This window comes from Chelonus insularis, unplaced genomic scaffold (genome assembly GCF_013357705.1).
Source record: "Chelonus insularis isolate UGA/USDA-ARS -01 unplaced genomic scaffold, ASM1335770v1 contig_358_pilon, whole genome shotgun sequence".
NCBI classification, from domain to species: Eukaryota; Metazoa; Arthropoda; class Insecta; order Hymenoptera; family Braconidae; genus Chelonus; species Chelonus insularis.
The window spans coordinates 770,618-783,849 of NW_023276522.1; the positions used below are offsets into that span (position 1 = coordinate 770,618).

Here is a 13,232-nt window from a genome sequence, read left to right on the forward strand (position 1 = left end):
GTGATCTCATGATTATTTAAAACCTTGAAAAAATTTCATCAACCTTCGTTGTAATATTTTTTTAATACAATAAAACAATTGATAAGAATATTTTTATTCATGAGCTTTACGAATATATTGTTTGACTCAGACTAGTTTTCTTATGATTTTATATCTGCTAAATTTTCTTGTTCTTGGTATTAAAAAAAAATAGATAAGAGAAGTCAGGTAAATAATTGAGGAAATAAAAATGGTAGGTTTAAAAGGTCAGCAGAACATATAGATGAGAAAAGTATGTTCTTGAAGATTGTGCTGGTGCTCTGGAGTTTCAACTACAAATAATACTGGAGACTTGCTACCTTGAATGCATGTTACAGAACTGGCTAGCAATGGCAATGGACCTTAGAGCTGTAAATGTATGCGTATATGCGTGCATTTGCAAAACAAAGAAGAAGAAAAAGAACCTGAGGTTGCAGTACGCGTGTTGCTTGCTCGACTATCGCTAAATCTCGAACGTGACTGCTGGATTCTACTGCCCCCGCATATCCATAAACACTGTGGCACGGGACACATCTGCTTGGTCTTGTGTAGTCGTGATATGTTGCACTCACCTACGTGCTGTCATCTGAGAATGTTTTACTGTGTGTTGTTTGATCAACATAGACAATATATGATCTGAATTCAAGTATTAAATTATCATATACACATAGGTAGTTCTTGTAGATCTAAGTTTTCAACGAATCCAAGAACTATACACACAGCTTACTGAATATTACATGCTACTGATTAAAATGTTTTTTCTTTCATTGGTCAATTAATTGCAGATAACGAATAATTACTCAGCCTTTTATAATCATTTATTTTATCGACAATCCAGTTTTATTTACTAAGAAGTATATCACTTGACTTTTACTTTGGAAAAAATCAAAGTTTATCTAGGCAAAATATTAAAAACCAAAAAAAGGACAAAAAATGTAATAGACAGGAAGCTGTTGCATATCTAGCTCCTGTAGGTCAAGACAATTTTCAGTTTATTTTTATAACAAGGGTCCAGATATCTGACATCATGTATAGCTAAAAAAATAAAGCTTTATGTTATGTCAGATAGACTTTGAAGAGAGTCACTTGGAAATATATATTCAAGTATATACACGAATGAACTTTTTGTACATGTTGGAAAGCAACATAAATCCATATCTTTATGTCGATTCATGGAGAATATACACGTACGCTAATGGATTAGAGAGATGGAAGCTTAAAAGAAATAAGGCGGCGAAGAAGACACTCGAAAAGAAGTCCTGCATAAATTTGATGCGATGAACGGTTGGCATATAAACAATGGGGTAGGTATCCAAGTACAATGGGGGTCTGGTTAGAGAGCTATAGTTGTTGCTCTTGCGATCGAGTTTGGTTATGGGTGCGCCCTGGTCTTGCGATCTCTCTTCAAACCTCTTTGCTCTCTTTCGCCCTGCAACAATGGACTCTTGTGTGTCCTGTTGAAGCAGCCGCACCCACGCCAGATATACACATGGTACTCTCTTTCCCTCTACCTATCATCTTGCTCTTTCACTCCCTTGGAGCACATTCTGATGGTGATGATTCATCCCAAATGTCTTTCTGCATTTCAGCGACCGCCAAATAACCAGGGCGTTGCTCATAGCAATAAGACTTGTGGCTATCGATGCTAATTTTTTGCATCAGTTCCTGGAATATTAATCATGCTGATTAGAGTTGAAATTCAAGCTTGCGCAAACGTGATAGAAATGAAAGTCGTGTAAACGTCAAGTCACGCACGATCAATTGACAAACCAGTTTACCTAACTTTTTCACTTATTTATTTTTATAAATTTATATCACCCCACTCTGCTTTTATTATGTAGGTACCAGGAACATATATCAATAAGGATAACATTCCTTACCATCAAGTCATATCAACATAACACACACGAAAGTGACTGTGTTCTGAATTGTAATTGGACCGGTTATATCTCTCTGTATTTACAATTTGCTGTGAGCAACTCATAATAGTCTTTTAGATGACGTTTTTTAGTCTCTCAACTCTCTGCGATCTTGACACATTTAGATCATTCTAATCAGCTATTTATAAACCAGCTGAATATGGAGTTTTTATGGAAATAGTTTATTCTTCTTTCTTCACTTATTTACATATTAAATGCATTAATACTTGAAAGAAAAGTCTGCATTTTATCAACGCCTCAATGCATAAGAAAGTCATTATGATGAGCTTTAAAAGTCCAAATGTTAAAAATTCACTCATGAGATGATTAAAGTATATTGAGTATATTAATTACTGATAACATTTCTAATGATTCAATGCTATTTAATAATAATTTATAAATTTGTTTATTACTTTTGTTCAAACAGCTAACATCAGCTGAAAACTGGTATAATACGTTAATAGAAACTGATGTGTTTTGCTTTTTCCTCAAACCAGAAAAAATTATTGGTTTTGTTAAAATTCTACCCAATAATCAACTTAATTTTTATTCGACCGAAAACACATAATTTAAAATAATGAGTGTTGAAAATTAAGAATGAATTATTAATATTAAAGTGAGACAATGTTTCAAAAAATATTTTTGATACAAAAAAATTAATTGGTTTCTAAAATAAAAGCATTTAGACTTCAATGTATTTTTTGATTTTTAAAATATCGATTATTTGATATTTAACTGGAATACAACTCAATAATTTCAACTTTTTGTGATGCTCTTACATCTCTGAATCAATGTTACTGATTAAGTTATGTATTATGATTTGATGTTATTCCATAAAACCTGGATTAACATTTCGTTGAAATTAATGAAACGAAAAAAAGTAGAAAAGAATAACGAATAGAAGTGAACAAACGAGTCTGGTGTGAGACAAAGAAAAAGAATATTACTGACTTGTGCCATTAGGGACCAATAATAATAATAATAATGGTTTGAAAAAAAGATACGAACGAAAGCCTTCTTGAGCACGAGCGAGCATTATTATTGTCCCTCCAAATCTTCTCTTGGTCGCGATCACCCGGGAGCGAAAGGTAGAACGTTCCTTACAATTTTTAACGATCACCCAAACGAGCCTCACTTCGACCATCGTACATCATGCATAATGCAGAGGATGCTAAGTCTCCAGGGACCATTCTGAGACTAAAAGGACGAGTCATCTATCCAACTCTTTCTTCCTTTCCCTGACTTTTTTTATTCTTCAATTTTAGGCAACTTTTAGACCTTAACTGTTGCAATCCAATGACGTGTGTGTTTCTTCAAGTTTATACTGTTAATAATTTAATATCATACTCATGATTTACTCATTTTTTAATCATCTTCATGCTTTCCATGATGATTTGAGATAAAAGTTTACATGGTAAGATTGACCAAATTATGCTGATTCACTCAAATATATGCAAAGAATCATTAGGTTCATCGACCACAGTTATTTATAAACAGATTTCTTCATCAAAAATTTCATCAACTAAATATTTTTCTCATCCCAAGTCATAATAGAAAGTAACTGTAAACATTTTTATTGTTTTCTTTTTGATGAATGATTTGAATAATGAAGCTGTCGTTCGACAGTGAAAACTTTGAGTCTTATAAATTTTCAACAGACACAAAGTGTTGTCGAAGACCTATAAGAAATAACTGAGATGATATTATTATACAGCGTTACCATATATGTTGCCAGAGAGCCGGTTTATCCATCATTGCAATACGCACACCAACTGAACAATTGGTCATGCACGGACTTGGAAATGTCCAACCCAGAACTGCAATACAAGATTGTGGATATTTTTTCATACAATTGTATGGAAGTTTTTATGTCTTTTTAAAGCTTAATATTATTCCAAAGTAGTTGAGTTTTAAAGCAATCTTGTTTCTATAAATAAAGTCGATTATTTTTTTCAGAGAATTAAACATATAAATTAAGAAATCTGTTTCAACATTAGCTATAAATATACCAGGAATTTGTAAATTTCAAAATGGACAATAATGATATGAAATTGATACTACAATCAATTGATAACTTTCAAATAGTTGATTGGTAGATATGCATTTAGTAGAAAAATAATATTGAAATTTTATTCTATGTAGATTATCATAATGCGTTCCAAAAATATTAGATAAAGAAGTAGTGGAGCCCATTAAATGTTTTGGAGCATAAACATGCTCGTTAGTATCAAAGATTCGAACAGTCTAGTAAATCAACTGTATATGTGGTATAAAAATAACATACTCCATACAATTTTTTGCTGTATGATATTTGGGATATATTGAAGCAATGAAATATATCCAACCCAAAATTATGGCCAAGTGTGCTCGACTTGTGGCTATATTTGGATTTTTCATTTATCTTACAACTTTAGTGGCTGTGAGTTCTGCAGATGTGATAAAAAATGATGACAAATATAATTATTACTTTGTACCTGATTATCAAAATCAAATCTACAATAAAACAAATTTGGCTGTAATTAAGCAGAGTGATCCTATTGATGACTACCAAGGTATAGATTGATTTTAAAATTAGTTTCCAATTTGGCATTAAATAAATTGGTTTTCAATGTTACAGAAATAACATATGATCATTTGAATTTTATAAGTGAAATGAAAATAAATGAACGAAATAGAATGGGACTTATCAGAGATTGTTCAGGAATTTGTTCACATTATTTAAATACCTTTCAATTATTTAATGAAGAATATATAGGAACTAACGCGAATTACTGTCCTGGACAATTACGTAACTGTCAGCTATATGAGGTGAATAAGATCAATATTTAATATGAATACAAACAAAATAAGCTACTTTTAAAAAACTAATGATCAATATTATTAGGCGCCTGAAGAAATTTCTATCAGTGCATCTGTTTATAATTTCTGGAATTGGCTGATGTGGGCTTCTGGTAACGAGGATACGATTTCTTTTATACACAATCGTAGAGTGCTTTTACAGTTTATCTGTCCAACTTGCAAATGCTATTGTGACGATTACTTGAATCCAAACCTAACAGGTTCAATTTGTCTGGATCGTGTCTTATCAAATGTCACTGATGGATAGTAAGTGAGAATTAAAATTAATTGCAAAAGTGGAAAAATCTAAAATGTTTTTTCATTTTTTAGTGTCGTCACCGGTGTTCGATTCAAAATCATTGACAAGATTGTAAGAATACAGATACAACAAGGAAAATTGGTTAATAATATTATTGACTCCAACACTCGACATTGGCAAGAAGTCAATGTATGTAAAGAAAGCAAAAGAATGAATTATGACAATCGATCTCTACTGATGGATGACATTATCCTTCCTAAGGACTTTGTTGTGACAGGTATAATGAATATCCCTCACATTAGTACAATAATTAAAAGACGGTAACACAATATTTACAATTAATAAATTTTTCTAGGTGTTTCTCTTAGTCTGACTCAAATATCTAAAGGGTTTTATTTGTCAGTTTATGGAAAACCTATGCATGAATTAAAAAATGTCAACGTTAATGAAACAGAATTTCATAGTCCTCCAGGGAACAGGTAAGTACAAGAATTTTATTAAAATTTTATTCCAAGTAAATTAATCTTAAAAAAATACTTTTTGCAGAATTAATTTAATGACTCCTAACATGGAGATCCCTACTGCTGGCCAAGGAGAAAATGTAGAGTTGAGCACACCAGGCCAAAGTTTGATTTCCTTTCAAACACTGGGATTGACTGAAGATAATGATTTAAATGATCCACAGTTAATTCCATTCCTAGATATTAGAGATGTCATTTCTGTTAATGATGCGAAACTTATCAGAGGTGTAGGAATCTATTGGAGAGGACAAAAAGACTACGGTGGATACATTGCTTTTAAACTTTTTGTCGATAAATATTCAATATAAGTGGAAATTGTCCAGTAAAGAAGTGATTTATAAATTTATCCAAGGATATGGAATCTTTTGAGAAATAAATTTTTTTAAACTAATAATTACGGATGTAATTTCGTTCTAGGGACACCTCTGATTGGGGCCAAAATTTTTTCAAGTGTTTACCAACATAAATGATGAAAACCTTAAAAAGATTTTTGGCGCAAATACCTCTAAAATTTTTTACGAGGGTGTAAAGTTTCAGATTTTTGAGACGATTTTTCATAATAGATCAGGCTTCGCCCCTCGACCCCAAAAAAGAAACCAATATTGCAGTAAGATGAAAAACAAGTTTCAAAAGCTTTACAAGTACATAATTACTTTTTATATAATCATTTAGCTGATAAAATACCTGTTTTTCCTCTTATCCATCTTATCAGAAAATTGTTTTTACTTATAATAAATTAATGAATCTTTAGAAAGGTATTTTTAGTAGAATATCCATAAAAAATTTACGGTTGGGTCATTTTTGTCACTAACATGCCATTATGGCTTTAGACCTCTTATCTGCTCGAAATAAATTCTTAACGATGACGGACTGAGATAAGAAAAGGGAAACAATGAAAGATAAAAAGCAAGATATCAGAGCAAGATTTTATGTTTTGCTCAAAATCTTTTTTGAAGATAAAAGTATATTTGATTTTCTGTCGGTATGTATACAAAGTATATATACTTTGAATCACGTTTATATTACGAATTGGTCACACCTGCATCTGTTAATCTAATCTCTATCCTTCATGTTTTACCGTAAAGGCAAAACCCGTTTATGTAAATTCATAATAAACTGAATTGACATCATGTGTTTTAAGTTTTAATGCTCAGAAAGGTTGGCAATCGAGACATTTGCGTGAGTAACAAAAAGATTGAAACTACAATGAAGAATCAAGAGTCCAACCTGAGTTGGACAAGACTTATTGCTAGAGGCTGATCGCGTGCTCAGACTAACATAAGACAGAAGAGCATTGTAAACATTTTATTCGAGTGCGAAAGCATCAAAGAGGAAAGAGTATCTACATTCATTCCTTCAGGGAAAAATCCTTCAGAAAATAATGGTCCATGTACAACAGTACATGAGTCAATAGCTTATCTGAATAGCTCAAGAAATAGCCTGAAGAAAGGCGGAATGAACTGGACAAGAGAAAGTTGAATATCTAATACTAAACTTGACTTTCTTGCTCTACGCCTAGGAAACTGTTATCCAATCTTTTTCCATCTAGCACTCATGTCAATTCGTAATTTTATAACTGCAGATACTGAAGCACTTAATTTAAATGTAATACAAGCTATCAGCTGCACGCTTATTACATTAAAAAATATAGTCAAGTATAGAAAATGACTAAAGAATTGCTTTAATAAATGGAAAGTGTTTGATAAATATTATAGCATGGTACCAGAACATAAATGGATTATAGACATTAATTTTCAATTTAAAACAGTTATTAGAATTTAATAGTTATTCGAAAGCTTTTCATTTTAATTAGTTATTACCACCATTCACTGATATTTTAAATTCAATATAATTAGTTGGAATAAATATCCAATTATTGTTTATATTTTTCTCGAGCGATCACAGCATGATTTATAGGATGAAGAAAAACCATGTATTGGTGTGACTAGTGACATATTACAGATGTCAAAAAAATTACTAATGAAGTGGTGTAGCAGTTGTGTTCTGACACCTGCTTTATCACAAAAGAATGTGTAAATCTGTAGATTTTTATCATGGTGAATAGAATTAAGGTGGCCGATAATATTGATGAGAAATGAAAAAACTGGAAGATGTTGTAGTTTGACTCTTTACGTCACCGAGGCCGTCGAGTTCGCTTGTGTTTCATGGTGTTCCAGTTGAGCGGTCGTGGCTTGCATAAATGATTATTCTTTCTCTCTTTTTACCTTCGGACTGTCGCTACGCGAGATGTGATATGGGAGTGGTCTTGGTTCGCTCACAAATACGTCGAAAGTACTTTTATTGAGATCAAGTAACGGATGCAAGAGTGTACTTCTACGGAGCAAACGGTGTAAGTATTATATATAATATTTATTCGAAAATGGATACCATGATATTAATCATCTAATAATTCAATTGACCGACTGATTCATGGTTGTTGGTTTATCAGATTTTGCAGACTATAAATTTTGAAAGAGGCTCGTAATTAGGCCTAGAAACCTAAGCATTGAAATGAAAGAAAAAGAGAAACATGCTCAAGAATATCAGTGAGCACTATAGATCTACAGTGCAGAAAACCTGTCCAACATCAGCCTTACTGAGAGCCAAAGAATGCTCTGCCTTAGGCGCGCCCGTGCTGCATACAATTATAACGCCCGGTCCTATCTGAATTTCTAATAACAATGAGCTGCAATTGTGCTTTGATCTCAATCTTTTATCATTCGATATGCATTTATGATCTAAAAAAATTGAGAACAATTTTTTTTTTAATATAAAAGTAAAGAAATAAATGATTAATTAATTTAATAAATCATTATTAGACAATTGAATTGAATTTTTTGTTTAAACAAAAGCTGAATGAATTGTTTTTCTGATATTTATCAGTAAAATATTAGATGTTAGATTTTATAGAACTTGGAGATAAATACTAGTTTATTTTTCATTTTGTAAATGTCAAAAAAGATTTTCTATCTTGTTAATAATCTATGATTAATCAAAGACAAAAAAAAATATATATAATACATGGATTAAATATAGACAGTGGATGCAGATCTTATAAGAGTATGTTAGTTCGATTGGTTTAATAAAAAATCAAGGTCCTGGGATTAATAGTAGTCCCTGTCTGGACCTTCAGGGTGTAGGTGTGTCTTGGACTTCTCTTCATTCGAAGACTTGCTCTCTATCTCTTTTCCCTCATATCTGTATACACCTTGCAACAGAAATGTTGCGCCAAAACCGCCAGGATCACAAAGCACTCCGCTGTAGTTTTCATCTTACTCTTTCTTGCTTTTTTTGCTTTCTATCTCTCTTTTGAAATCCATCTCGGGTTTCGTCTTTTTTATATTCAGAGGGAATAGCAAGATGCTCCCTAACTCTGAACCCTTATAATCGTCTTTGAAGGTTTGTTCGACATTTTACGAAACGACATCATGAGAACATTAGTACAAAAATAGTCGACAATGTTGGAAAAATAAAATAATAAGACTTCTTATTTTCAAGGTAAAAATTTGAAGCTCTTTTTTTAATAATTTGAATAAAAATCTTTTGTGTTGTAAATTGAATGATACGTTAAAATTTCAGAGAGTTAAAAAAATAATGGGATAAATGATAATTTTTTTAAAAAAATATTCTTTACTTTGTATTACTCTCATACTGTCTGTTAAAATTAACCCCCCATTCCTTAAGTCTCTATATCCTGCGGCTTGAAAAATACACTTGATGTTAAAAGAACCAAGCAGTAGCATACATAAATAGTCTTTTTGACGTAAAAGCTACAACAGTCCAGATTTCAAAAATTACTCAAAATAAATGAAAAAAGAAAGGGCCACCCTGCTGGCAAAAGGAACATTTTTGGTCTAAAATGTCTTGTTTTTGAGTTCACTATCGACAGACACGAAATAAATTTCTCTTTTAACTTCTTTGTGATAAGCTAATTGCCTAGAAATGGTACATGAAAATGAGTGGATGTTTTTTATGACCATGTCACCACCATTATTTCAAGCGGTAAATCTAAAAGAAGTGTCATTTATTTTACTTTTAGTAAAAAGAACATTTTCTAAGCCACATAAAAATATAACAAATGAAGTAATACCATTTCTTATTCATATGCAGACGTGACTGGAGTCCATGAATTGCTTTCTTAGAATACACTTGAGTTTTTCTTAGTTGGTGTGACTGTCACAAATCCAACTCTAAAAGTTAAAGAGTCTGCATAAGAAGCAAGTGTTTATATTCAGAGTATATTATACAAAACTTGAAAAAGTCCGCGAATATTTTTACTCACATAAAAATGAAATGAAAAATTACTCATAAATTTCTACCTCAATGTTTCAGAATAACAATCAGAAAAGATTTAAGAATAATGAGTAAATAATTCATCAGCCATTTAGAATTAATATATTCTCATCATTTCTTTCAAATATTCTATAAAAATTACCTGATAAAATAGTTCGAATACTGGACTACTATCGACAGATCCATATTTCAAAACTTCGTGGGTGAATGAGCAAGGCTTCCAATATTGAACACATTCCTAAAAGCTATCTGCACTCTCCCCTCACTAATGAGGCTTCTAATATGCCAGAAGATACTCGGGAATGTTCAGTCTCCCACGAAATAGATCACTGATCCTTGCAAAATATGCAATGCACTTCCTGAAGCTTTAAAAGTTCTGGTTCTTGTAATCTGCAAATAAAACGAAACCAAATTACACTCAGTGATGATATTATCCCATTATGATTTTTTGTACATTTAAGATGAAAAAGTTAATTTACGAAAAGAATGCTGCAACACGTTTTTATATCTTAAAAAATTCTTGAAACAGGTACTTTGGAGTTCCAGAAACAAATCAATAGCCCACGAAATTTCGCCATGGTCATAGACTCGCATAACCTGAGTATTGTTCCGGGAAAATTACCTTCAGCAGAGTACAATAAACGGTGGGTTTGCTTGGTCTTTTGAAGGTCTTTAGACTCTTTTTTTTAAGAAGAACATAAGAATGAGATGTTTCAATTTTTTAAAACTTAAGAAATTCGACAAGATATGAATATTCAAAAACAATTTATTTTCAATAGAAAGAGGCATTTTTTATCTGCACTTGGAAAAAATTTGAATTCGATTTATATTTCCACATTTACCTAGACTGCATAATAATGTAAAAGATTAATGTAACAATAATGAATGTTTATAAATGGTTTTCCAATTGATCTATTGAGAAGAAATTGATGATGTAAATTGGGAATACGGGACTCATACCATCCCATACGGGTATTTCTTTCAATTTTCTATTAAGGTCATCAACTACCATGTCATGTAATCTTCCTGCATGTTTTAAAAATTCCGAAAGCGCAGCTGGTCATATGTGATCGTCGTAGAGACGAGGGTTGAATGAGATTCCCTTCCTTATTGAGGGGAGATTCAAGTAGAAGTACTAGGGAATAACCAACCACGTGCAACAGGTTTGAATAGCATCATGATACTATGAAGGACACCTGCAAGCAGCTAAGGTGGGTACGCCCTAATGAATGACAACGTTTTTTGAATAGAAATACGTTTTTTCTAATTCAAAAAGATGTTGAAACACGAAGAATCCTAAATTCTGTTGAAATCTGATTTACCTGTACTTTTTGTAGAATTTTTTTCTTTACCTAAAAATCAATTTCATATGTAATTATTTTTTTCTGACTAATCTTACTATGTAATAAACTTATTTTTTTCTTATTCAATTATTATAATGTGTAAAAGTACAGTTAACTTAAGAAATAATATATTGGAAATAATTATTATGGCAAGGTGAAAGATAACATGTTTTGTACATTACTTCATCGAGTACTGTAATTATTTCTTTAAATTTAAGTTAACAGGTCTTGAAGATTCAAAACGATTTCCAAGTTTTCGTAAGATAATTAAATCAAATGAAAAATGTAACTAAAAATATCATCATTCTATTCAACCGTTCATCATAAAAAATAATTTTTTTCAATATACACTTCCTCTCATATAATTATTTTCTAGCTAAACAATCTAGTTGGAATCATAGAGACTTCATAAAAAATTCAATAACACATTTCTATCGTTTATTGTTTTTATAATTAGAAGTGTGGGAATAGTTAATTGCACTGTATCAATTACAGTAATTTGAATTGTCTTGTGTAAGAAGTTCTATGAAATAAGGTAAGGTGAAACCTTTTCCTTTGAATATTATAAGGATTTTAATATTCACTCTGTTGATCAATTAAATACGAATCTGTAATGACAGCTGAATATATACCTTGCTAGTAGACCAGAAAATTACAACGATTACTTGAACGATGATAATAATGATGATTACTCTCGAGGATTAACTCACCACCTACATGCATTTGCAACATCGTGTTCTTGACTTGCACACTGTTACTCTTCTACTCGCGTCATCACAAGATGTTTTAGTATTTCATATCTGCAAATAGAAGACAGACCATTAGAGTTTATGTAGGGTCAAATCACTATGATTCAACTGACGATAGACGACTTATGTATGTCATTCATTAACATTAAGAAGATTGGGACCAATCAAAGTATAAATGGACTGCGTTCTCGCTAACTATGTTGTTGCTTTGTTATATTGTTGATCACAGTAGAGAGAAATTTATTCAGAATGAGATATTATTTTTAGTGGTGTACTTTATTGTAATGTCAGTCTGGTCCATTATTTGCAGACGTTTTCGATGTTTGAGGAGCTCCATTAGCTGGAGCAGTAAAATGAGGAGCTTGAAAGGGAATATCATGTAGACTTAAAAGCTCTTTGAATGTAGGTGGTACGTAGGTGTTGGGATTTGAGAAGAAGCAGTGGATTGAAGGAGACTGAAGTCGATGGTGGGCGGTGCGAGCGCGTGCTCATCCGCGAGCGGGACGATGCTGTATCTCAGGGATATAATACTACGTGCATTTAACAATAGAGCTCGTGCTCTGCAGAGCAGCTGCTAAGAGAGAATTACGTTTAATTAAGAGAAAACTGGTCTCGTACTTATATTCTTCGTCTTCATTTTCTCAAGCTGATTTTTTCCTCTGTTTTTTTTTTTACCTTCTTTTCAAGTATGTTTCCTTCTGGTAACTAAAGATTTGAACATTACATAATTAACGGAAATTTTCAGAAGTTAAATAATTGTTATGATTGCTATGTTACTTGATACTTCCGATTCCGTGATAATCAGTTGCGTGATATATGTATAAATGGTGACTCGTTGAAGTTAATATAGATTTTATCGTTTGTACTCAAATATGCGATATTATGGTGATAAAAAAATAAAAATAATTATATATAACACAAACGATAACGGAGAACTTTTTACATCCGGTCTTACATCATTCGCGTGATCCCTTGGAACAATTAGTACTTCCTTGCACACTCTATATGGATCATTTGTTTTTTCTTTTAACTTTTTGTCTGATGTCAGAGGTAATCCATGATAATTTCTCACCAGTTCCTCAACGGACATGAAACCACGAGATAATTTTTAATTTTCAGTGTATCTAATCTTAATTGAATCGTAGTTATTAAAATTTATATCTATAAATAAAAATTATTACTTTATTTTCATTTATTTACATACCTTAAGCAAATAAATAATTATTGTCTTGTGAACAATTGAACAATAACATTGTAAAATAAAATTAATCACATTGTAACATTTGTTAAGG

At 31.7% G+C, this 13,232-nt stretch overlaps 1 protein-coding gene across 1 annotated transcript; it reads left to right on the plus strand.

The window, feature by feature from the left end:
- Positions 1 to 4,290: 4,290 nt before the first annotated feature.
- Positions 4,291 to 5,863, plus strand: LOC118066990 (uncharacterized). Its single transcript, XM_035083495.1, has 7 exons — positions 4,291 to 4,356; positions 4,465 to 4,489; positions 4,555 to 4,745; positions 4,822 to 5,042; positions 5,106 to 5,311; positions 5,390 to 5,513; positions 5,581 to 5,863. The coding sequence occupies exons 1-7, from the start codon at positions 4,291 to 4,293 to the stop codon at positions 5,861 to 5,863; spliced, it is 1,116 nt and encodes a 371-aa protein (XP_034939386.1).
- The last annotated feature ends 7,369 nt before the right edge of the window (positions 5,864 to 13,232 follow it).